Source organism: Cylas formicarius, unplaced genomic scaffold (genome assembly GCF_029955315.1).
Source record: "Cylas formicarius isolate icCylForm1 unplaced genomic scaffold, icCylForm1.1 PGA_scaffold_7__23_contigs__length_41026272, whole genome shotgun sequence".
In the NCBI taxonomy this organism is placed as follows: Eukaryota; Metazoa; Arthropoda; class Insecta; order Coleoptera; family Brentidae; genus Cylas; species Cylas formicarius.
The window spans coordinates 27,891,712-27,917,342 of record NW_026844352.1 but is presented as its reverse complement, the minus strand read 5'-3'; the positions used below and the strand labels follow the sequence as shown (position 1 = coordinate 27,917,342).

The window sequence follows — 25,631 nt, the reverse complement described above, 5'->3', positions numbered from 1 at the left end:
AGTAGACCACCAACTAACTATATGGAGTGATGATAGATGATTATTTTGGATCACACATACGATATTTTTGATTTAATTATCTTCTGTAGTTTGAATTTATCTATATAGTTTTTTCACATAGGCCCTCAAACCAACAACTAAAAATACAAACTGACACAGATAATTTATACTCTATTTGTAAAAACTTATACTCTGGTGATGTAATAGTGGGGTGTTGGCCCACCGATATATAGCAAATACTAGGTTTATATATTTAAATTGTAAAACAATAAAAAAGAAAAAAAAACTTATTTTCCCATAATATAAGTTAAAGTCTAGTAGAACGGAGACAACTTAAAACATTCAATAATTGAATATTCAAAATTAAATATGTTCGCTTGCCAGTTTGTATACTGAAACAATAAACTTCAAAAGAATAAATGCAAATAGGAAACTAGTGAGGCAAAGGCGAGACGCTTATAGAGAATAAGGCACGAAAAATGCCGTTGTTTATGCAAGCCAATTATATTGAAAATGGCAAACATATTTACACGTTAAATCATTGTCACAGCTAATTAAATTATATTTTCTTGTCGACATATATAGTAGAAATAATTCATAATCATGAGCACAGCATATTGGCGCGCCACTCGTATATCAAATCGACTGAAATGCGATATGCATATAATTATTGGAAGCGAAACAATGAGAGTTGTATCCATATGCGTGGGTGTCCCCATTTGCTTTGTTAACTCATTAACTTTTTTATATAAACATGCCGTTCAGGCTGATATTGAAAGAAAAATACATGGAACGTAATTCGTTCCAAAAACCAACACAAAATTTTGTATTACCTTAAGACTAGAAATATTTTCAAAATCGCTAGCAAATATTAGTTAACCTTTTTGTTAACCTCAGTATCCAGAAATAGGATGAAAATTACGATACTAACAACTTTAATAGGTTTTAATCGACGTGGAAGAGTGAGCTATGCAAAATAGATGAGGCAAGTTACTGGTTAAATGTCCAAAATCCAACATTCCAACAAAGGTGCAGGCGTCTTTAAATATCTAAACATCCAAAATATTAGATGAACTCTGTTACGTATTAAACAATAATTTATTTCCATTAATTTTTATTTATAATGGACAGCAAAAACCAGTCGGTTTTTATATCTATACGAGCGCATCGTCAAATAGAAGTTATTTTTACATAATCAATAGGAATGAATCAGTTCAAACGTCTTTTAAATATCTACTTACCAATATGAATTGTTTTTTTTTATATTTTAAATTTATTGGAAATTTAACCATTTGTTATATACATTTATTTATATTAATTCGTTACAACCATAAAAACAAATTTTTAACAATATATTTGCATTATTTGTGATTACTTTATTAGTATTCTTGCATTATTGGAGTATTTCTATATTTAACTTTGCCATAAATTCCTATATTTGATGCTTTTGGATATTTCGCTTATTGAATTCAAGGCCAGTTTTGTATCGAGATATTAACGGCAAAGTTAAAATTTTCAATAAAATAATCCACAAGAGAAACTTTGGTATAAGTACTGTCAGACGTCCCCCGCCCTGGAACCTGGATCAGTTTCCAAAGCGTACGAGATGACTTGTAGGGCAAGTATTAATTGAGATGAAGAAAAAACTTTGGTTGAAATCGAAAGAAAGTTGACAGACGCCTCTGATTAAAATTTAATTACCTTTTGGGGCAATTAACAGTCAATCAGTCGAGGAGAAGTCGCGAACAAGTCTTATTAAATAATAATTAGAAGTGCTTACTGTAGATATTAATCACCCTCGGGTTATTAGGATTTAATATTAATTTCTTGCATTTCGACGCGAGCGCTGCCATAGTGAATTCCTGGCAAGACTTTCCGCAAGAACGGGCATCACGGTTGGGAATTGCGCGGGCACGATGGAAATTGATACTTGTGGCGCTGCCACGTTACTGTGTTTTTGGGGTTAGGACGTGGGGGTTTGTTAATTATAACGGAATAAATCTGCTGGTTCCGGGCGTCAATTTCCAGGGAATAGTTTATTAGTTTCCAACTATTTTATTTGATTAGGTTAGCGCATGATTACCCCGAGGATTCTAAAATGTTGGTAATGCGTTGTGCTAGGTAGAATAATTATTGTATATTTAAATTTTTTAAAATATATTAAAATTCCATTCCATTCAATGCCACATATCCCATGTAAATAATAAATTTAATTCGAGAACTTAAGTTTTCTTTAAAAAAAACAATAGTAATGATACAAAAAGATTGGTAAATGAAATTTTTCTACTCCCGTCTGTAAAATACCTAATTACACACAGATCTATGTGCGGCAAGCGTCACTTTAGCACGTCAGTTTCGGTTCCCATGGATGGGAGCCACTGCGGACATTCCGAGATTTTACCGAAAGGGTTTGGGGGTGCAATCGGATGTTTTCGCATGGTCATGTCAGTGAATGTATTGGTATTGGTAATATTGTTTTGCAAAAATGTATCCAAACACTAATACACAGAAAAATGTTATGCAATATATCAGAGCATTTAAATACTACGTGCCATAAGCTAGAATTAAAATCTAGTGGACTAGTCGGTAAGTAAAGTGACGTTTATAATTTAAGTTTGCCACAAAAATTTTACATACCGTTCGCATAAACTTTAGTGGTTTTACAGTTGATATATTAATATATTGCCAAGACCAATTGTACCATTTAAAAGTATCCATGCCTCATTAGCACAAAAAAAAACAAAATTGAAGGTTGGGACCTGTTTATCTTACGATACGATCTTAAAAATTTAATCCTCTTAAAAACTCTATCCTTGGATGATTTTTTTTACAATTACAGGGTTTTTCTTTAAATAAACTACTGAATGATCAATTGCAAAAGTTAAATAAACAACATAACGTTTTAAAATTGTGTTTATTCCGTTGTATCCAATAATACATCTCTCTCTGTGTAACGTGCACAGTTAAAAAGAAACAGCAATAGCAGAACTCATCGGAACGATAAAAGAATAGGTTAAATGACAACTAGTAAATATTTTGTTTGAATAGTACGAAAGTTCCATCCATCCAGAAATCTCCGAAGTGGTTCGCATCCGTGGGACAAGAAAATCAGAAATCCAGAAGATTTGTGATAGTATATTATGCCGTAAACTATAATATACTTTTTCCACCACCGCTAGTTTTGGGTACATTTTTGGAAAACAACACGAATACATTCACTGACATAGCCGTCAGAATGCAAGTTGGGCGGCAATATCAATATAAGAAACGTCCAATTGCTCCCAAACCTGTGGGTAATATTCCGGAAATGTGCGAAGTGGCTCGCCGTAGGTAACGAAACTGACGTATTTAAATGACACTTTCCGCACCCGTGATATAATTGGGTAGTTTAGAGAAAAGAGCAAAAAAATATTCACCAGACGGTGAATCGTATATGAATAAACTTGTGAATTTTACTGACTTAAAAGCATTAGACAATGGTTGACTGGAAACTAACCAAAAATCATTCTATTATAGTTCTACTTCTGCAATTACAAAAATGCTTTTCGGAAATTTTAAACTCTGAAAACTTGGCGATAGTTGTTTTTTAAAAGAAGCTTCGAATTTATAAAACATGCACATGCTAAAGCCAAGCATTATGTGTTACTTGTTATTTTCAAATAAATGTTCTCATTTCGATTCACAACCTCCCTGGCTCGCTACATCAGAGGCTGGCGAAAGCGGGCAAATTACGCATAAAATAATAATATAATAGAAGCCGCTGCTTAATTTTTTAATGGCGAAATGCTTTTAGAGACGATCTGACTAGCGATGAATATTTAAAAGTGGTGCCGTCCCAAGGAACATTAAGGGAGCGATCGGGAGGGTGGATAGAAAACAACCACGATGTATAGGTATAATTTCGAGTCGGGAAATTACCGACGCGGCAGGTGCGGATTCGTCAGGAATTTCCATTTCATCCTCGTCTCACGAGATGAACGAAAAATAAAGAAAAATGGTGCCGACAAGCAGGCTGTCCCGACTTCGCTCGAATCCCCAACACAAAGTACCGAGTGGAGAGTTGCGGCACTGGTAAATACAAAAACCACACTTTTATCTATCAAATAGTAACAAATAATTTGAAAATAACGGCGTTAACTGTTATTTTCATCTCAAATTAAAAAACATCTTTTTTATACTCCCTTCTCTAAAACACCCAATTAAGCATTAATCTCATACATGCGCAAAGTCTCGCTTGAACGCCAGCTTCGTTAAACTCTACTTTAATGGCGGGTTAGCATGGTACTTTGAGTTTTGTCAGTTCTGATTGTCACATAAAAACTATTGGTCATAAGTATGCAATACGGTTATAAACTTCTTCAGACACTTATTAAATACCGCTACGCTGTGCTTGTGCCTGAAGAAGTTCGTGAGTAAAGTGTAGTTTATAATTTATATATTTTAATTTATAATTTTATATGTTTATATTTATATATTTTATATTTTATTTTTATTTTATTTTATATATATAATTTATATATTTTAAGAAAATGTTTTTCATACATGAAGGGAATGAGATGGGTTAAAAGATTGGTTATAACTTTATTACAAATTTGATAAGAACAGCACGAAAATGTCCCAAATGTAGATTGAAATAAATTAGGACATTAAAACATTAAATTTTTCAAATTTTGAATAAATATTTATGTTAGTTTGGTTAGATTAAATTTGAAAGCAAAAGAAAAAGGAGATTACAAATAATTTTTAAATTTTTGAAGTAACATGAAATATTCAATTTTTTTATAAATGTAAATCCACCAATTTCAATTTATCTAATCCCGTCGGATATTGATGTGAACAAAGGTTTTCTATAATTTTCAGTTTCCCTTGGATGTTTCTACAAGTAACTACGAGGAATTCTAAAAGTTTCTAAACTTTACTGGGTTAATTTCAATGTTATTTTAAAAAGATTCATAAATAAAAATTGCAAAATAAGGAATAATTTATGCATAAATATTGATTAACAGATAACAAAGCAACTTGCCGTATAATGTGAATAACAAAAAAAGATAAAAATAAGAGAGGGACGAAAACACCTAAGTACAAGAAAAAATGAAAAGTTTGAATGGAAATAATAAATAATAAAAAACTTATATGAAATTTATTGCAAATACATTTTTGTTCACACTCGCACACACATTTATTTTGTACTTATTTAATGCAGATTTAGGTTACATACAATACAGGGTAGAAAAAAAGTATCCGCTGTGTAACATTATTATTAACCCGCCTTTTCAAACATTCAAATGGCGTTGCAATAACATAAATATCTAGCAAATGATCATGGAAATTAAACACTCTGTAAGTTAGTTCGGTGGCAGTTAACAGCACCTGGTAGCAGTCGACCTGATAGTCTAGAATTCTGTCCAGCATTAACAGATCTGTCAATGATTTCTTGCTCTGAAGAGTTAACATTTTGAATGTTGAACGAATAGGACTATAATTGTGAATATTATAGTTTCTATTTGTTTTGAACCAAAGGTAACTTAAAACTTTATTTTCGACTCGTACGAAGCGTGATATATATGGACGTTACAGCTTATCCTGTAATTCAACTGAGGCCGGCTTTTACTTGATGAGAATCCGTTTAACACAATTAAATTAGTATAAAAAATGTTCAGATTTTTTATTACTTTATGACAGCTGTTTCGACAACACCGCGCCTTGATCAATTACAAGTCGTTAAGTAATAGATTCGAATATCTCATTTTATTAATCTCCATAGCTTCCAACAAATTTAGTTTTTTTACTTTTTGTTTTATTATGTAAAATATCAAAATTATCGTCAAACTTGTGTATTTCTGAATTTAAATGAATCGCATAGTTAGAATCCGAACTTTTATTTTTATACGGTCTTTTATATTCGTTAATGGCTTTCTTAAATGTTCTACCTGTTTGTCCGATATAAATTTTTGGACATGATCCACATTTCAACTCTTAGACCCCGGACTTTTGTTTTTTGAAAAATTTCGTATGGTATTTTCAGTTTTAAAAGCAATCTTAAGACCAAATCTAGATAGATGTTGTGAAATTTTGTTGCTAGATTCTCCTATGTATTCTATAGTTTCATAAATTTTAGGTTTGGTATTTAATATGGGATAGATAGAGCCCGAGTTATTTGAAACTGTTTTTCAGTTATATTTTATCTATCAAACAGGGTTCGTAACCGCTGTTTGTTTTATAATATTTAATTCTTTTTGAACATTTTCTGTGGGAAGTGGTATATTAAGTACTCTGTGGAGCAAACAATAAAAGGCAGCCAGCCATCTTTTGTGTGCGAGGGTGATTTGAGATTTTAAGAAAGAATTTTTAAGTGTCCGTGTGAGGGTAATTTACTTATAGTTAAGTCCAGAAAATTTAAAGAGTTATTTAGTTCCGCCTCTATGGTAAATTTTATACGCTTATGAATGGAGTTAATATGATTAAAAAGTACTGCAGTTGTGTTTCCTTTCCAGCGAAACAAGCAAAAACATCACCACCAAAGAAATCTTGTACTCAGACTATGTTTATGTTTGATACTTTCCACATTGTCCATGTCCATTTTTACATTTACTCAAACCACCCACAAAATGGCTTATTCTTTGATCCACAGACTACTTAATATACCACTTTCCACAGAAAAACAGTTTCGAAACATCTATCTAAACTTTGTCTTAAGCTTGCTTTTAAAACTGAAAACACCATTGAAAAATATTTAAAAACCAACAAAACTAAATCAGGAAAAACTCAAAGTCCGGAGTCTACAAGTTGAAATGCGGACAATGTCCCAAAATTTATCGGACAAACAGGTACAACATTTAAGAAACGCATTAACGACCATAAAATGGCGTATAAAATTTAAAGTTCAGATGCTAACTATGAAATTCATATGAAACAACTATATAGGTGTCGGAATATTGTCATATTTTGTATTTGATAAAGGCACGGTGTTGTCGAAAGAGCTGTCATAAAGTAATAAATAACTGTGAATATCTAAACAATTTATGTTCTAACTTATACTGCTTTAACTAAAAAATTTAACTTTTGATGGCTTTTTATATTTTTAATATTAAGCTATAAATATTGTATCAATTCCAGAAACAGGTGATCAAAAGCAAATTACCAATGATTGGGGTACTTAAGCAAATATGCGTATTATTCGGGGTGGCATGCAAATAAAAAAAAAAGACGAGGACCGAGGCGTAACCGGGTAATGTAGTCGAAGGCTTGTTGTGCCCCTTTGTCTTCGAAATTGCCTTTTAAATCCGCATTTAAATAATAAAATGAGAAAAGAGACAAATTTCTTCGGCTCTCGAAAGACTGCTTTACAAGTCATCAGGAGATGTCGGGCGCGATTGCTTGGATTTTTAAGAAGTCCCAGCGACATTAAAAGAGCCGAAGTGACACGCCGCGACGCCCGGAGATGACAAATGATCGGATCCATAGGCGTAGGTCATATCAGAAGCAGAGAATGCTAACGATATTTGATTCTTTTCAATGTAAGCTTTTAATGAAAGTGATTGAAATATGTAGCATATGAAAAATATATTAACAATACACAACAATAATTATATTTGTTAAAGACGTAAAGCATAAAAATTGATAGTTTTTTTTGGTATGACAATTACGAATCTGAAAGTTAATTGGACGTTGTCCATAGAAGGCGTTAGTTTTACCGCATTATTTAGATAAATCAAATCGTATTTCTTTTATCTCTCGAATCGTGGTTGAAAGATGATAAAAATCAGAAAGAAAGAAAGTTCAATTTTTCATAGGAAAGGTACTCATGCTTAGGCCTTCGGTTTTTGACCTATTAAAAAGTTCAAGGTATTTTTCCCAATTATTTTAAAAATACTTAAAAGATGAAATGTTGGAATTGTCCATCATCTATCTCAACACATTTTACCATACACTTAAATTTGTGACGTTGCTATTATCTTCCAAGTAAACTTGTATCAAATTGATATATTATATATTTATATCTTTCAGATTTTCGTCATCATGTCTCAACCACAACTCAAACGATAAAAAAATATAATTCCACGAATCTAAACAATATGGTGAAACTAGCGTGCTGTGCGAACAACGTCCAAATAATTTTAAAATTCGTAATTGTCATTACCAAAGGCTTAAAACTGCCAATTTCTATTATGATGGTATAAAAACTTTTGTAAGAAATATGCGAAATTTTTCATTCATTTCATTCATTCATAATATTTTGGTATCTAGTACCCTCATTTTTCAAAGATACTTCCACATAATACTATCTTCTGGATTCCTCCTGCGTTTGTTGTTGATGAATCGAATTTGCTGACGTTTGGTCCATTGTCCTGTTGGTTTCTTCAGAGCTTGCCTGAAACTGGTATGCATTCTACTCTACATATGCTTATATAACGTTTGATGCAAGCTGAGCTGACCATTGTCTCGGAAGACTGATTCCCTGGAGAAAGGTCCCTGGTCTCTGGTCCCTGGAGAAAGACCTAAGTCGAGGTTAAGAATGTTTGATTGTTTAGAGATTTCTATAGAATATAGTATTTTTCTTTGGTAGAAGAATTATTTACATGTATTTTGGTCGAATAAGATTTCTGGTGTTCCCAACGAAATTTTATCCTCGATGGATCGAAGATGTTGAGAGATTTGTGTACAAGTGGTAAATCCATTTTTCCAATTATGTTTCTTGAAAACTTCATATTTGGGGGAAGAGCAGATGTTAGATGTTTTAATACTGGGTACAGTGATTCGGGGTGATATAGTCTTACGGCTTTGTAAACAAGAGAGTTGATAACCGATAACTTTTGAGTCGTTTAGAGCTAATGTTAGGTCTGATTTTCTATTAATAAGAATACCTGAGAATGGGAGATTATTATTAGATTCTCATTCGATGGTACGAGGTCAAGAGGATGAATGGCGAAACGTCAGCAAGTTCGATTCATCAACAACCAACTCGGGAAGAATCCAGAAGATTTGCAAATCGTTTGTATGCATGTATAACATTACAGTCCTGACGAAACTTGAATAACATCGTTAGCAAGCAATCCGTTAGGCTGTTCAGTTTCTGGAGTCACTTTGACATTCAACAGCAGAATGTGTTTTGTCTAAGATAGTATTACCTGTCGATCTTGAGACAGTTTTGCAATGACTGATCTCTTTTGAATATACGGTAGTGACAATTAACGGAGCATAAAAATAAATTTGGGTGAAAAACCGCACAATCAAACATCGCTTTAATAAAGGGTCTGCGAACTGCGAGCGCCGGTCAGCTCTCCCCTCTATTGTGGAGGAATTATGTATGTATTCTGTGAATCCGAACAAACAGGAAAGCAGCAAAAAGGTGGTTTCCCGCGCGGAAATGAAAATGGCACCCTCTATTTACGTAACATTACCGATGGATGCGCTATTTAAACGGTTGGCTTTTAACTATGAGTCTCTCTTACCTAAACTAAGTTCGTTGAAGGTAAGTTTCCACACATACACATAGGGTAATTGCGGACGAGCTGGCCAAACGGCAATAGCTTCAAGAATTTTGAATTCACATTACTGTTACTTTAACCAAGAAAAATATGTAATTAAATTTTTATTATTTAATATGTTGAGGTATCAAAAGTTACATAATTGCATTGAACGTTCGCTTTATTTAAAGGGTCATCTCTCCCAGATTTTTGGGACAGAATAAAGCAAAACAAAGGAAAAGGAAAAATGTAAAATAAAAAAAAAAGAAAAACGATGAGTCATCAACAGAAAATGATATTTCAGAAGAGTTGATGATAGAACAGAAGATGAGGAAAAAGCAATTTTATGGCCTAGTCAATGTTATTTGTATTCTAAATTTCATGTAGGTATCAGAAATAATTAAAAAAAAACGAATTTTTGGGGTCCTTTGTCTGAAGGAGACTTTTTTTATTAACCAAACTACCTTTATTTCTTAACATTCTATTTATCCTAGAAATACCCAACTTAGAAAAAAAAGAGGAAAAAAACGCATTTTCGAATTGTTAGCCAACAAGTTGAACTGGCACTTTTTGTTGAAGAACAATTTATATCCCTAACCTAGAAACTTTACCATTCCGTTGACGAAATGTTAAATAAATCGTTTCCGCATATACAGTCTACGATCTCTAAGTAGAATTAAGTTCCCCAAGTGAAGTAAGTTTAATCTTCAACGAAAACATTATCGTAACACAAACATAATACGGGAGCTGAGCAGGAAGCCCCGGCGCTAAATTTAAATTTAAATTTATTATTGCCTGGGCAATTCGAAAGAAACGACTTTGGTCCGCAGAAGCGACTCCATTCGCAAATTGAAAAAGATTGCGTGAGCGAATATGAGAAGTCGTAAACATTGTCAGAACGCGAATGGGCCAAAGATGATACCCTTGCGTTATTCCATCTGCCCGTTCGCGAATTTTTTTATGATGTGATAACTTATTGCCCAGCCGCGCAGGTTAACTCATCGGCACAATCTCGTGTTTGCTTTTTTATTGTTTCGCCCGCTTCACTTTATTGATTTTTTCAAAACGTCAATGTTGTATCATAAGATAATGTTGAGTGGAATAAAATTGCAAATGCAAATGCAAAACTAGAGAAACGATAGTTACTATATTATCATTGTATTACAAAATGCAAGTTCTTAAAAATCTAGAAATTGTTTGGTTATATGCAATAATTATTATTCGTGACAATTAATGTAGTCTAAGTTTAATGTTGTATAATGTTAAATTTGATTATTGTATTAACAGCGTGTATGACTAAAACTTAATATCCTGTCTATGCGGATTATCAGAATTTTTTTTTTAAGATAAGTACATTTAAAATTGTAAACAGTGTTATATAAATTGTCAAGCATGATATTGACGACATTTGTATAAAATTTCCTACAATTTGAATCACGAGTTTATTTGGCAAAAGTGGAGCGAGTGTTTAATAAAAGAGTAACTTAAAAAGTTTACTAAACGTGTTGCATACTATACTTTTTCTACGACCGACAGTTTTTGGGTACATTTTTGCAAAACAACACGAATACATTCAGTGACATGACCATCAGAGTTGACAAACGTCAAAATTCAAGCCGTGCGGTAAAATCTCCGAAAACATCCGATTGATCCCAAACCCGTGCGGTAATTTCCCGGAAATGTCCGAAGTGGCTCGGATCCTTGGGACAAGAAACTAAAGTGGTAAACTGACGCTTCCCACACGCTAGATAGGTGTATAATCATGTATTTTACAGAAGGGAGCAGAAAAAATATATTAAATATAAAATGTTTTCTAAAAAAACTGTCATTTTGAAATCACTTTGTATTATCAAATAATTATTAAAAGTAAACCAACAATTCCAAAGTAAATCATGTGCGTCTTTAATGGTTTTCTTAATGGAGAGACAGCAAATTTTAATGAGCAAATATAGTTTGTTTCAAAAACCAATTTATTAAATTTTTGTCTATGTTTTTATACAATATCTAGCTGAGTGTTGGAGCGATGCATACTAGCCAAAACTCACTAAAACAGCCTTAGAAAATCTATAAATTCTAAAAAGTATTATAAATATTCAATAAAAATCTCTAAAATCAAAATATGTCTATTAATGCAACGAATTGGAATGAAAATTCAGCAAAATATCTCGTCAAAGTAAATGTAATAAATTAATAAATATTTGCCGGCAAGGTAGGGTTTACATACCTGTTGTCACCTTTATTTTTGGTTCATAGTTAAAATATCAATAACAATAATTTTTAATTAGAGATTCAAAAAGTTGAATCAATTCTAATTAACCAAAATATTTTTTATAATTATTTAAAATTAAAAGGACAAAGTATAAGTAGAATAAGTTATAGCAGGTATATTTCTTCCACTCTACGCCTTGTATCTACGCTACTGTCCTGAAAAGATTTGCCCTTTCCCTTTTCCCTTTAGCGCGCGTCACGGCGCGATGAATTTCTGGGGGATGTTGGGTCGCGGGCGGACGGGGGTCGATTTGAATAAAAAATAACATTCGCGAAAGTTAATAATGGAAACGTGATGCGAAATCTGATTTCACGCTCCGGCTTTTTATTTTGAAGGTGCGCGATTAGTTTTTTGACAACGCAAAGACCCCCAAATTAGGTTTTATGGTGAAGCGCTACCCCCTCCCCCCAGTTGCGATTCTTGCGTTAAGCGTTTCCGTTTTCTGCCCCATTTTTTTAAACGAGCAAATGGAAAATCTTCAGTTACAGGGTCAGCTGGTTATGATTGCAAATGAATGAATTTTTGTAAAGATATTTTTGATAGTAATGAAAAAAATTCTGTGGAAATAATCAGTCCAATTGAACAAGCCCATTTGTCATGTGTTCAAATAAAAAAAAAATCGTCATCAAATATTCAAAAGAAAGAATGACCAATACAGTTACTAAAATATAATGAAATGAAGATTAATACGAATTGAAATATTTAACGACAATTAAAAATTTACTGCTAGATACATAACTTTTAAAATGAATATGTCAAATTAATTGACGACAGATGACGAAAGAATTGAAAATATTCAAAAGTTAAAATACCAATTTTAACCACCCCAGATGCTAAATTTTTGAAAACCGCTAACTGCGCAAGAAAAAAATTCGAATCGGTGTGCTTAAATAAAAAAAATCAGAGGAAGGAATGAGCATTATAACATGAGTTGATAAAATATAATGAAATAAAGATTAGGAAATACGAAATGAAATATTTGCCAGATTGGGTACAACAAATTAATAATGCTGTTCCAAAAGACACTGCTTGATTTTGCATGGACGAATTATTAATTGAGAATTGCTGTAGTTTTAATTTTTTAAGTTGTAATTTTGTAAAGTCCTAGAGAATAAAAATCAATGAATCTTCAAAAGAAAAGCCTAAAAAACAAACTAATCCAACGAACGGACAAAAAAGGGAATTGAGAAAAAAATCCAAAAATTTATTATATAAATTTTGCACCGTGAAGTCAATTAATTGAAGCCAATTGATAAAAGAATTTAAAATATAGAAAATTAAAAAAAAAAACAATTTTGAAAGTTGAAGGTTTCAATTTGGTTTATCATTTTATATAACAAACATTTTAAAAATCCAAATAACGCATCATTTAGGTTTGCAGATCCGCAACAGTCCATCATTTTTGTTTACCCGCGTCGAATGTCCGGCAGTTTACCATATGGAACTCGCAATTGAACTTGACATTTATTCCAATAACGAGAAATTGGCCCCACTTTGATTAACAACGTGATATAAATTATAAACACTTATTTAAAACGTGAAGATATGCAAATAAACGTTTATTTATAGCCATGCAAAAACACACTTTATAAAATATTTCAAGTGTCAAGTTCGAATTACCCGTTCCGCTCATTAACTCGCACACGACAAAATATGAATTATGACCAATTTAATTTGCCCACGCTATCAATTCGATAGGTAATCCCTCTCACCCGTCGCAATAATTCTATCAAAATCATCATTCATTAAGTACGCTCCGACGACCCGATACGAATCCGCGGGACTTTCTTAAGTTTATGAAGGAATCGCATTGCGTTGACAAATATATTGCCGTATGCAAATGTGCCAATTAGTTAATTATTGTTATAGACAGTTCGCGTGTGTGTTGCCTTTGGTGCCGACCGCCCGGTATAAATATAAACAGCATAAAAATAAATAAAGAACGGTCGTAACAGCGGTGGCGACTGCTGCGCGAAACGATCTCTCCTGTCAGATGCGAAATTCGGCACTGATTTAAAATAAAACTGCGGCTATTAAGCGGTACAATTCCGGTGACGAAGACAACGGGTACATGGACGACGTGATTAAGCGATTGAAATATTTTGGATAGTAGTCGATCACGCGAATTGAATGTTTCTTTCTACCATTATTTTCCATGACTACGAACATCTTTTCATCTTAAAAAAATACACATCGTATGACTTCTGTAACTGGTTGATATCTTAGTACATTAACCACAAAAAAATATATATAACTTCTCGCTAACATTACCATATACCTTGGTGGAGAGCATTTCACGTGGCAGGTCGCTTAAGAATGTTTTTATTTTCGTTGAAAATCTTTGATATTTACGCTCCTTTGTAAAAATGTCATAGAAAAAGCATAGCAAGCAACGTGTCGATAAACTTCTTCAGTAACTTGTTTATTAAACACTACACTCGTGCCAAAACAAACTCGTGAATAAAATGTAATTTATCAAACTTTTTGCATAACATACTATAACGTGTTGCACAATTTGTTTTCGTGACGAAAACAGGGGTGTTTTTTGGGCATGGATCAAAGGCCGTGTTTTAATCACTGTGTGTGTAATCTTCTCTGAGAAAAGTATATAATGATGATGATGACGAAGAAGTACTGAGGTTTCTAATGAACCTGATTTGAAAAAAATTATTTCCGATTCCTTCGCTGACAAATATTCGGGTCAATCTTGCCTGATTACCGAATGAAGAAAAAGTATACCCTACATTTTTTAATAGTTTGCATTATAGAATTATAAAATATAAACAAAACGTGAGGTTTTTTTTTTAGTCCAATGCATTTAGTATAGTCCAATAGTTGGAAGTCCACTAAACAACAGAGTAATCAGTTATTTTTTAAACCCTAAATTACATGACATTCACGTAATTCAAGTTTGCTAAAGAACACTTTTGTCACGAGTTTTTCTTTGCTATACTACATTTTTTGTTTGGTTTGGGTGCGATCGGATGGTCTTGGTAGATTTTGAAAACTTGGGACTTGAGTTGACGTCATTCAGTTTTGATAGTCACGTCAAACGTCACTCAGTGAAGGTATTTATCCCGTTTTGCCAGATTAACCTCGTAACTAAAGTGGCTATTAAATATAATAATAGGAATAATATACAAACGATTCTATTTTGCAATATAAATAAAATACAGGAAAATGAATTCTGAATTTTTGTTACACTCTTAAGCAAATTGCGAATAATTGTTGCTTGAAAATAAATATTTTTATTATTAGCATACTAATGACTAATAACTATATCTTGGAAAAAGTTACTTGAGAAAACCTTATGATATAGGAAGTTGTGAGCTGCGTTCTTGTTTATAAAATTATATTAAGAAATATTAACCTTATTAGTGTTAGATTTAAAAATGTCATGTTAGAAGGACTGAATAGTGTTCCGACCGTTTTTTTGCTGTGGTTATGTCTCTCTCCCAGGCGTTTCATTTTAGGATTAATTTTGATAAACATCTCTTTATTATTATTTCCTTATTTAATTCAGATAAAAAACATATCATCTCTGCATGTTCCTTGAAATCAGTTGGAAAGAAAGGTTTGCTTTCCCAGACTCTAAGCACACAGTCAGCCAGGACGGCGTGAAGGAATACAAAAATAATCGACCAAACAAAAATAAAATCTTAACAGCTTAAAAACAAATTAGCGGATAGATGTTGACTGAGGTGGTACGTTGTTGTATAACAGCGTTGAAAATTAACAAGACGTAAACAAAAAATTCCGAATCCCGAGAGTGACGACGCTAGTAGATTAATTAGGAGACAAATGAGACGAAAACAGAGACGATTGGTGCATGAAATGAGCCTCTTTCATCATCGCGTCCTGACAGCCAACACGATGCTCTTCTTGTTAAGACTAATAAGCATAATACGGTTTTTTTATTCCGTTTCCCGCGCCTTTGAAGATAGAAAGATAATAATTATCGACGAATTTCAAAATAAAGAAACGTAATATATCTGTCACGATGATTTATTTCCTTAATTACACGAGATATGCTGGAGCAAGTAATTAATTGATTTTTAATTTGGACAAAAGCCAAGCTATGTTCCTTCTCTTCGTCCGCTTATACGAAAACCTGTACGGTCGTTGTTCGAATTATCATAACTTTATAGACGGGAATGAGAGAAACGGGTCTCCGTGAAGTTTTAAATTGATGAACGAGTTGAGAAAAAATAATCCGAGAGGTTTTTGACATTTTAAATCGGATCGAATTGACGAACTGTGAAATGGGTAATATACATTTGTTCGATTCGTGTGTTTGTTTTGACGAAAATGATTGTTTTTTTTTATAAGACCTGTAAGAATTCTTCGGAATAAAATTCCGCTACTTGTTTATAAAATCATCTGTATTAAAGTGTCCGCGATAATAAAAAGGCTATGGAATATCTAAATGCTACGAGAGAGGCAAAATTCATGCTTGTCTATATTTAATTTTTTACTGCACGTGTTATTTAATATTTTTTAGAGTTTGGTTCTGCATATTTTTAAGTCTGAAAAAATTGTTCTATTTGATTTTTACCGGGGGCGAGCCGAATACAAACTAACATTTTTAATATTTAAATTTAACTTTGACCATTGTATATTTAGGGGTAATAGGTAGGTACAGGGTAAAGTCTGTTCATTGATATAAGATAGTGACTAACTGATACGAAGGAAAGACCCGGGCAAGCTGTAAGAATGAAATATGGCCGAACAAGTCCGTACTTTGCTTAGAATTTAATTATTTGGGATTTTGTTAGGAACGATACTAAACAATATTTATTTATTTATGTATGCATTTATGTTTAAATCTAAAATAAAATTAATTTTTAATTTTATATCCTACTATTTATTACCTACTTAAATTACTTAAAATTATTCACATAATATATCAGTATCACTATCGCTATCACCGCCTGCTCTAATTATTATTTGTTCTATATTATTTGCAATATGGATATACGATTGTTCTGCTTTTTTTATATATTTAACAGAATTTTCCGAACTTTGTGAAGGGACGTTAAAAACTTCGATTTCTATAAGTTTGAGGACATTGGAGTTAACACGGGGAAAAATATTGTTACGACAAATGGCAGATTTCAGTTGGTGCCAAACATGTTCAATGGGATTAAATATACAGTGGTGGCCTTAAAACTGTATGCCCTAGATTTTTTGCATATTTATCACAGACGTATTCCTTTTGCAGGTTCAAGCTTTGTAGAACCTCAATTAATTGCTTTTTGGTATAACCCTTTTCCGAGGTATCATAACTGTCGAACCAGGTTTCATCCAAGTAAATAATTGGCCTTTGTTGTTCTCTGTAAATTCTATTTTTTCTAGATATTCCACTCGCCATTTCCGAATTCTAAAAGATTCCATTAACACTTGCCTTTTGTCAATTTTTTTAAATCTAAAACCAGTTGATGTTGGAATTTTCGTCAATGTCACCGTTTCTTCTAAAGATGCTTGCTTGCTGGCACCACGTTCAATGAGAGTCAAATAAACATTGTTTATAACTTCCTTAGTCTCAATAGAATAGTGTTTTCTACATTTGGGCGGGAGCATCTCCTGAGATACACTAGACTCGCACATATTTTGCATAATTCGCACACGATTCAACACACGCTGTATTTCACACGAAATAAGAATGATTTCTAATAAACTTAAACTAAGTAGTATACCAAACCAAAGAATATTAAACACAGGTAGGTATAAAATTATTTTCTATTCTGGACCACAATTTTACCTGAATTTAAATTCCGAAACTTTAAGTAATAGTCTTGTTGCATGGTATGTTAATGACCACCCTTGGATAATCCCATTCAAAAGCAATTGGTCACTTTCTTATATCTATGAACAGACTATACATAGTTTTTTCTACAGAAAGGCCGATGGGTCGCCGATATAAAATTTATGAATTAGGAAAATGCATGAACCCAAAAAATTCCATAAAATTTTTGAAGAACGCAAAATTTGTAAATTTCATGTCTGGTTGATACAGAAACGGTATCACAAAAGTCTTAAGTAAACTAATCTCTAATAAAATCATCAAAATCGCTTGTGCGAAAACAAACAAATGTGTTAGATGTAATATTTTATCCCCAAAAGGTAGTAGATCATCTGCGTGTACAAGGTACATAAAAAGCATCAACCTCGACACCGTTTCCTATCCGGTTATTTATACGATTGGGGTGTTGCGTTAATAGAATATCCCACAAAGGCATTTCATAAATTTCGCCAGAAAATTGCTATTTCTTATTGTCCCCATTTTGACGTGGGATTGGTTATTATATCTTTCATCTTCCAAAACTAAACCTTATTAAATTCGGTTTATTTATTGCTTTATTTGTACGATCTTCTGGAATTTATTACGACCTCTGATATATAAAAGGGTGGTACAACTTAAAATTTAGACCATACGCAGTCAAAGACGACACGCAAGGCAGTTCATTAATAGGTACGTTTAGCTTAAAATAGAACTTTTCTGCACTATGAATGATATTATTGATTATTACGGTTTAATTAGTTTGAAGAAAAGAATGGTATGTGGTGATAACGCATTTTCTTTTTATTAGAAAAAAACGTATAACAAATCATATCAATGAAAAAACAATTAAACAAAACTACCAGTACGATGAAAAATGCGTTAAAAAAATACAAACAATTATAAATAGACCTCAAAATTGGCAATATCTATATAAATATTTCAGAAAAAAGTGACTGGATTATTAAGTATCGAAAATTGTATAAATTCTACATACATATCCTAAACCATACATACATTATTTATAGGCAGATTTCAAACGAAAATATTTGGATATCTTGTTAAAAATGAAATAAACTTTGCGAAATACGATTTTGGTTAATTATGGTTACACATAATTAAATTTTGCTATTATATTATAAAAGAAATCACATAAATGACGATTTGTTTTTATTAATTTAAATAATAATAATAACTTTTACTCTGTTATGGGCGAAGACATATCTCCGACAAATTTTATAGTTTGCTTATTTCAGACCTTCAAGAGAATACCACCACCGCATTCATGAGATTAATAGAATACCCGCAGCAAATCCGACTATCTCGTCAGAATATATTTTTTTTCAAATTAATTTAAGTATTTCAAAAGTATTAATTTAGAAGTGTTTATATATTTATTGTATTACTATTGATATTATCATTGCAAGGCCGATCCACAACCAGCCAAAAAAAGACACCTAATTTCCATTTTCCCGGCGATGAGGATCTTTGCTCATAAACAACTGGAAGCCGCAAGTGACGCAAACGAAACCCGACGCCGGATTTGTTTACAATTAAATTTAAAGTAAATAAACGACCGAGGCACAAAATCCTCAGAGTCGGAACTGTCCGAGCGGATAACGGGAAACGCGGAATTAACAAAACGCCCGCACCCCACCGCCCCGCTTGGGTTTTGCGAAAGACTCAAATTCGAATTAAGGCCCCCGAAAATTAATTAATCCACGTCGAGACACGGACCTGGCCAATTAGGCAGACAACGCGAATATTTCTTCTTGCCCGCTGATGCTGCTGCCGCCGCCGCCGCCGACGCCGTTGCTACTCTCCGTTGCAGATGCCGGAGGGATGAATATTAATAGTATCACTCTTGATAACTGTGACGGAATTAATAAACTGACAGTGCGATATTAATAAACTCGTAGTTTGTTATTAAGGCGGGTGTCAAAAAATGTCGGATTACGGAAGCTCTTCTCGAACGGCGACGCTGTTGCTTCATTTTGCAGTCGAATCGATAAGAACTATCGCAGAAAAGAATACAGAATTTTCTCCTGGCATGGTGCATTGACATAAAGAAAGTCTAATCTACTTTTATTTTACCGACATTTTGCAACCCAGCCCAAGAAAATTTTCGGATGTATCCATTAAAAATGTCGCTTAAAGTGGGCCGTAATTTCTTACTCTAAACTTACAACACCATAAGCACTCTAACAAATGAACAATGACAGTTTATTCAATGGCAAAAAAATATCAAATAAGAAATAGTAATAGCTTTGGAAACAGTTTTCGTTAGTTTCAATCTATAGCTAACAATTAATCTGGACCTCTTTGTAATGTTGGTAGATAAAAGAATAACATGGCTAAATAAGGTTTTTTTCTCATATTTGGCTGTATTAAATTCGATGCGGAAATCTTGTTAACACTAATCGCGAAAAAAAAATGTTTTTGAAGATACATTTTTTTTAAGTTTAAGCTTATTAAACCTTCTGCGGGGAGATCTAATGACCAGCATACCAAAGTTTCTGGCGAAATCTTTCCAGAATACCAGGCAGCAACCAGTATAACGAGTATTTTTGCCATTTGTCCCTCAACCACAAGATTAATTTACTATATTGTATGAAGTCCTGTGTAATTCATAGGATATCCTATTTTCTGCATTACTACCATTAAATTGACAAAAATGCGGTTTTCGCATATACAGCTTTGTAAATGAAACACCCTGTATTTTACCTTTTCAATGAAAATCATATCGTCTAATAAAAAATATATAGGTGTATAGAGTTATTTAAAAAAAAAATGTAAAAAAAAAACAAAATTTATCATTTTTTACATGTTTTTTTTTGCAAAGAAACTTCAGAAGAATCCAACAGGATGATTGGTGAAACATAAAGTTAACCTAAACGTGATATATACGGGTTCCAAAATTCGGCTTTCTTGAAATTACTATATTCTTATAACAACAAATTTTAATTCTCGTAATGTTTTTTGAAATATGGGAAAACGACATTTCGATCAAAAAAATCACAAAATTTAAATACTTCAAGAAATGGCAAAATGAAATCAGAATTGAACTTTTTAGAAGCCCATGGTCATTGTCGAAATTTTATCTTAAAAGTGATGATTTACGATTCTTGAACATGATAAATTAATAAAATAAACTAAATTCTGTTAGAGTTTCGTATTGTCTTTTGTATCTATATGTCATTTTGGGTCAAATATAAAAAAAATCACAAAAATTTTCTGACTAATCAGAAATTCATAATTGTGGTAAAAGTTTCTAGTATTTGGTTTACTTTTTGTATAGAACACCATAGTCTACTATCTACGTCAAAGAAAAATGATAGTACACGAAATTGATGAAATTATTGAGACCATTTTTTGTCCGCTTTTCACTGATGCTGTAAATCTTTGCTTGAATGATTTAAAGAAACGATAGACAAAGATCTTTTTACTTATGACGTTTTGCCGCCCTATGAACGACCTAACGAAAGCGCGTAAATTTGTTATACACATTACGTCCCTTTAAATTGATTTTGTTGATTTTGCTAACAATAGCAAGAAGGCTCAAATCTAACGCCCGATTTCCAAATACACTCAAGCTCTATTTTTCTCTACCCTACAGTATAGATAAAACAATTCTCAGAACGGATTCAGAGCCAACCACTCCACAAGTACAGCTCTGGACTATGGTCTGGACATATCTACGACAGCCTTAATAATAAAACAGCCACACTAGACTTATTTTTTGATTTGAGCCGCGCATTCGACATTGTCGATCACAGTCTGCTCTTAAAGAAACTGGAAAATATGGGCGTTAGAGGTCCAGCAAACTCATTGACAACATATTGCCCAAATTAAGCTCTTGTTCATACTTAATCCAAAATATTAGAGATACGGTATCCATTGAAGTTTTAAAGCTGGTGGGCTGTTCCAATCAGTGATAGGTTACGGTATAATCTATTGGGATCTAGCCACTGGTGAACACCGGGTCTTCTTAGCACAAAAACGTGCTATTCGTTCCATGATGCATGTAACTAGTAAACATTCATGTAGGGATTTATTTAGGGAACTTTAGATCATGACACTTCCGTCACTATATATTTATTCCGTTTTGAATTACGTCAAAAGTAACATGACAAGATGGAATAGGAGATGTGACTTGGACGAATATGACACACAGCAAAGAGATTACTTGGAGGTTCCATTCTCTAGACTGCATATCGGGCAACAAAACCCAAGGTATTTTGGCCTGAAAATATATAATATAGCTTAAAATTTCTATAAATGCTTCGAAGAAACTGATAGCTTATCTGTTTTTAAGAAAAGAATTAAGAACTTTTTAAGTAATAAGTGTCTCTACTCAGTAGATGATTTTTTAAATGTATTTTTTAAATGTGTTGTTTAAACATTGTATTTTAATGTGATGTGACGTGCTTAATAAAACCATATATATGTTATACGTAATATCGAAAAACAAAATAAATATCTATCTATCTATCTACTATTATAAATGTAAATTTGGTACCAACTAGTACTCTTCCAATGCTCCAAAAAATCTAATATGAAAAGCTGTAGGAATATAGATCGAAAATTAAGGTTTTTTTTGCTAGATATTTGCAAAGTGAAATAAGAAACGGTGAAAAGGTTGAAAAGTTGTTCACAATTGGAAAGTGAAGACCTCCGGATAGGGATACCTCAGCGCATAAATTCAAATCAAGAGTGTTCCGTGTCGATCCATTTCCTCCCCCGGTAAATCACGAAATCGTTCGTACGTAATTGCCGCGGCAACAACCCTTGCCCCGATTAGCAATGGTAAAAATGCGTCGGCACGCTGCGAAGCGTCGCGATTTATCCGTCGCGACGCCGATGCCCGCGTCACAAATCATGGGTGTCGACGGTAAGCCCGGATCAAGCGCCCGGGGCTTTAAATCGCGTGACGGTTTGACAAAATACCCCCCATAACCCCCTCCAATCTGGGCGAATTTTGTATAAATTCGAAGCTGTATGATGCATTACCCCCAATGGGGTTTAAAACGATCGATCGCCAGTTCGACTTACCTTTCCAAGTGTTTCACGATGTCCTCGTAAGCTGCTCGACAGTTTTCCCAAATGCCGGACCTGGAACAGAAAAGACTTATTTAGGTTTGTCAACACTTCATAAAGCTGTGTGGTCGAAAAACCGACAATTTGCTCTTCTTGCTTTGCTCAACTATTTATTTTTCAGGTGTGGCTAACAAAACCAAACAATAGCAAACTTAACAAAAATATAATTGAAGATAAAGAGTTCTTTAACCCATTCCCATTAAATCTGAGGCACTTATTACTAAACACGAGATTTATTTAATTTTAATAATACGGTGCGGACTTTTTGAAAGACGCTGTAGGACCCACTAATCGGTATAAAGTTTACAGCTTTGTTAATAGCATCCCCTTTTAACCATAATGTCATTATTTAATTTGATTGGGCAGTAAATAAAAGAACAACCTTGGAGATTTCCTAAAATAATAATAAAGTTCTGAAAATAATTTAGTAAAATTTCACGCTGAGTGTTGTTGGGGTTGAGATGTCAACTGTCAACAACCAGCCAATTTATTCAGATAAAAAACTATTGCTGCTAGTGTTTCAATGTGACTAAAGTTAACCTCTTAGGGTACTGATAGGTGTTCCTACAATAAAATCAACCTTATTTAAGGAAATTTCAATACCGTAGATATAAGACATATTGAATCTAAAACACTATAACTGGTAAAAATATAAAAATTTAATTGAACTGAGGTGGCTTTTACTTGATGAAAATCCATTTATCAAAATAAATAAGAACTAAAAGTTCAGATTTTCACGCAATTATATATTTTTACATGACAATTGTTTCGACAACACCCTGTCTTTATCAAATATAATATTTACAAACTACCTGCTACTATATATACCGAAAAATGACCATAAAACCTTAATTAATGTTGTTGTGAGAATTTAACAAAAATAAAGATATAAAAATCCCTTCTAAAGTAACACTATTGTCTTTTGATGTACAAAACTTATTTCCCAGTATTCCACCTATGGATGTGATAGATTTCACCCTAACTCGGAAACATGTTAACCCATTGCTGAAACAAGATTTATTAGATTCCTTAATAGTATCTTTAGATCAAAATTATAATGAAATTTAATGGACAGATTTACATCTCTAAGGAAGGTTTGTTAGCCGAGATTTTTATGAATAATTTGGAAAATATGATACTAGAACATCCTTTAAGTAAAAGTTTTCTATGGTGGTATAGATACGTGGATGATGTCTTTGCTTGCTTTGTTGGAATGGACAGACAATTGAATTCTTTTTTAAATTACATTAACTCATTACATAAACGTATAAAATTCACTATCGAGATTGAACAGGATAACTCTATTCATTTTTTAGACTTATCTATTACGAAAGCGCTAAACAAATTAAAATTTTCAATTTATCATAAACCTTCACACACGGACACGGTCCTACATAACAGCTCAAATCACCCTTATACACACAAAATGGCTGTATTTCGCTCTTTTATACACAGACTTCTTAATACGCCACTCTCAACAGAAAATTACAACAAAGAACTTAATATTATTAAACAAAGTGCACTGAACAACGGCTACAATCCGTCCATTATAGATAAAATTATAAATAAACAACAAATCCAGACAACAGTAAACTCTATTTATCCGAAACCTAATACAGAACACGAACAATTTAAAACAATTACATATCTAGGAGAATCTAGTGAAAAAGTTTCAAAACATTTGTCAAAATATGGTCTAAAAATAGCTTCCAGAACTAACAACACAATAGGAAAATTTTTAAAAAACAATTAAACGAAATGTCCAAAATCTCAATTATCTCAATCTCGCATTAACGAACGTAAAAGAGCGTTTAAAAACAATAGTTCAATTTCTAATTATGCTACACACTTAAACACAAAAAAACACATTTTTGACGACAATTTTGATATTTTACCTACACCCACAAAAAGTAGAAAATTAAATTTATTGGAAGCCATGGAGATTAACAAAATGAGACATTCAAGTGTATTGCTTAACGATCAATTAGATTTAAATACCTGTCCTTTATTGAACTTAAATTCTCACAACAACAATAATTAAAGTTTTGTGGTCATTTTTCGGTATATATAGTAGCAGGTAGTTTGTAAATATTACATTTGATAAAGACACGGTGTTGTCGAAACAATTGTCATGAAAAAATACATAATTTCGTGAAAATCTGAACTTTTAGTTCTTATTTATTTTGATAAAAATTGAAGCCTGCATTGCTGACTTGCCTTCTGGTTATAAATCAAATAAAATTCGAAACCATATTATAACTAGAAAACGTTTAGTGGTATTACAAGTCAAAAGTTTTAAACTAGAATCAACAACATAAAATGGTTTTTTATGGAACATTTTCAATTTTTCTTGTTCATTTTTATTTAAACCTATTTATTGTAGAATTTCATCTAATCGTATACAATTTTTTGTACTTGGACATGCTGGAAATATACGTTGTGTTAAAACAGTCAAATAAAGAATCTATCATAGTCCACCGTGTTACTGTATACAATAATTAAACGTAAATCCCCGTACAACAAATAGTCGCGCCATAGCTCCAGAAAGAGATTAAAGAGCGAGCCCCATAGAAAACCGAGAGCTCTATCAGCGTCGAGAATCCGTGTTCCATCCAAAGCCAGAATGATGACAATAATCTCACCCCGCGAAGTTACAAATGGTCCCCTTTTTGGGAAAAACTCCAGGATGTCGGATCGAGTCTTTAACTATTTAACCGCCGGATTTAAAGGGAACTTTTCCGTTTGTCCAACCAAAAATTATATTTCTGCGCATACCAAACGTCCAATACGATTGATCCAAACATAAACCCCATTTATATTAAACCGAATATTAATATCAAATAATACGAGTAGACTGCTACGTTTCGGCGTAATCCCTTAACAAGAAGGGTTGCACTCGTCTTTTTCCCGCGAAATCCCTTTCCACACAATACATACACGACGAAACTAATTTTCCTCATAATCCGTCCCCATGTTTGTCGCATTAAATATTCCATAAACTCGAACTACTTTCGACTTA

At 32.8% G+C, this 25,631-nt stretch overlaps 1 protein-coding gene across 2 annotated transcripts in view; it reads right to left on the bottom strand.

Moving 5' to 3' along the window:
• The window catches only part of LOC132704572 (dachshund homolog 2), a 349,768-nt gene that overhangs the window by 190,702 nt on the left and 133,435 nt on the right, over window positions 1-25,631 (bottom strand). For both annotated transcript variants that reach the window (XM_060674652.1, XM_060674653.1), the window contains exon 4: window positions 22,568-22,627. In XM_060674652.1, coding sequence (XP_060530635.1) covers window positions 22,568-22,627 — 60 coding nt within the window. The remainder of the gene's footprint in view (window positions 1-22,567; window positions 22,628-25,631) is intronic.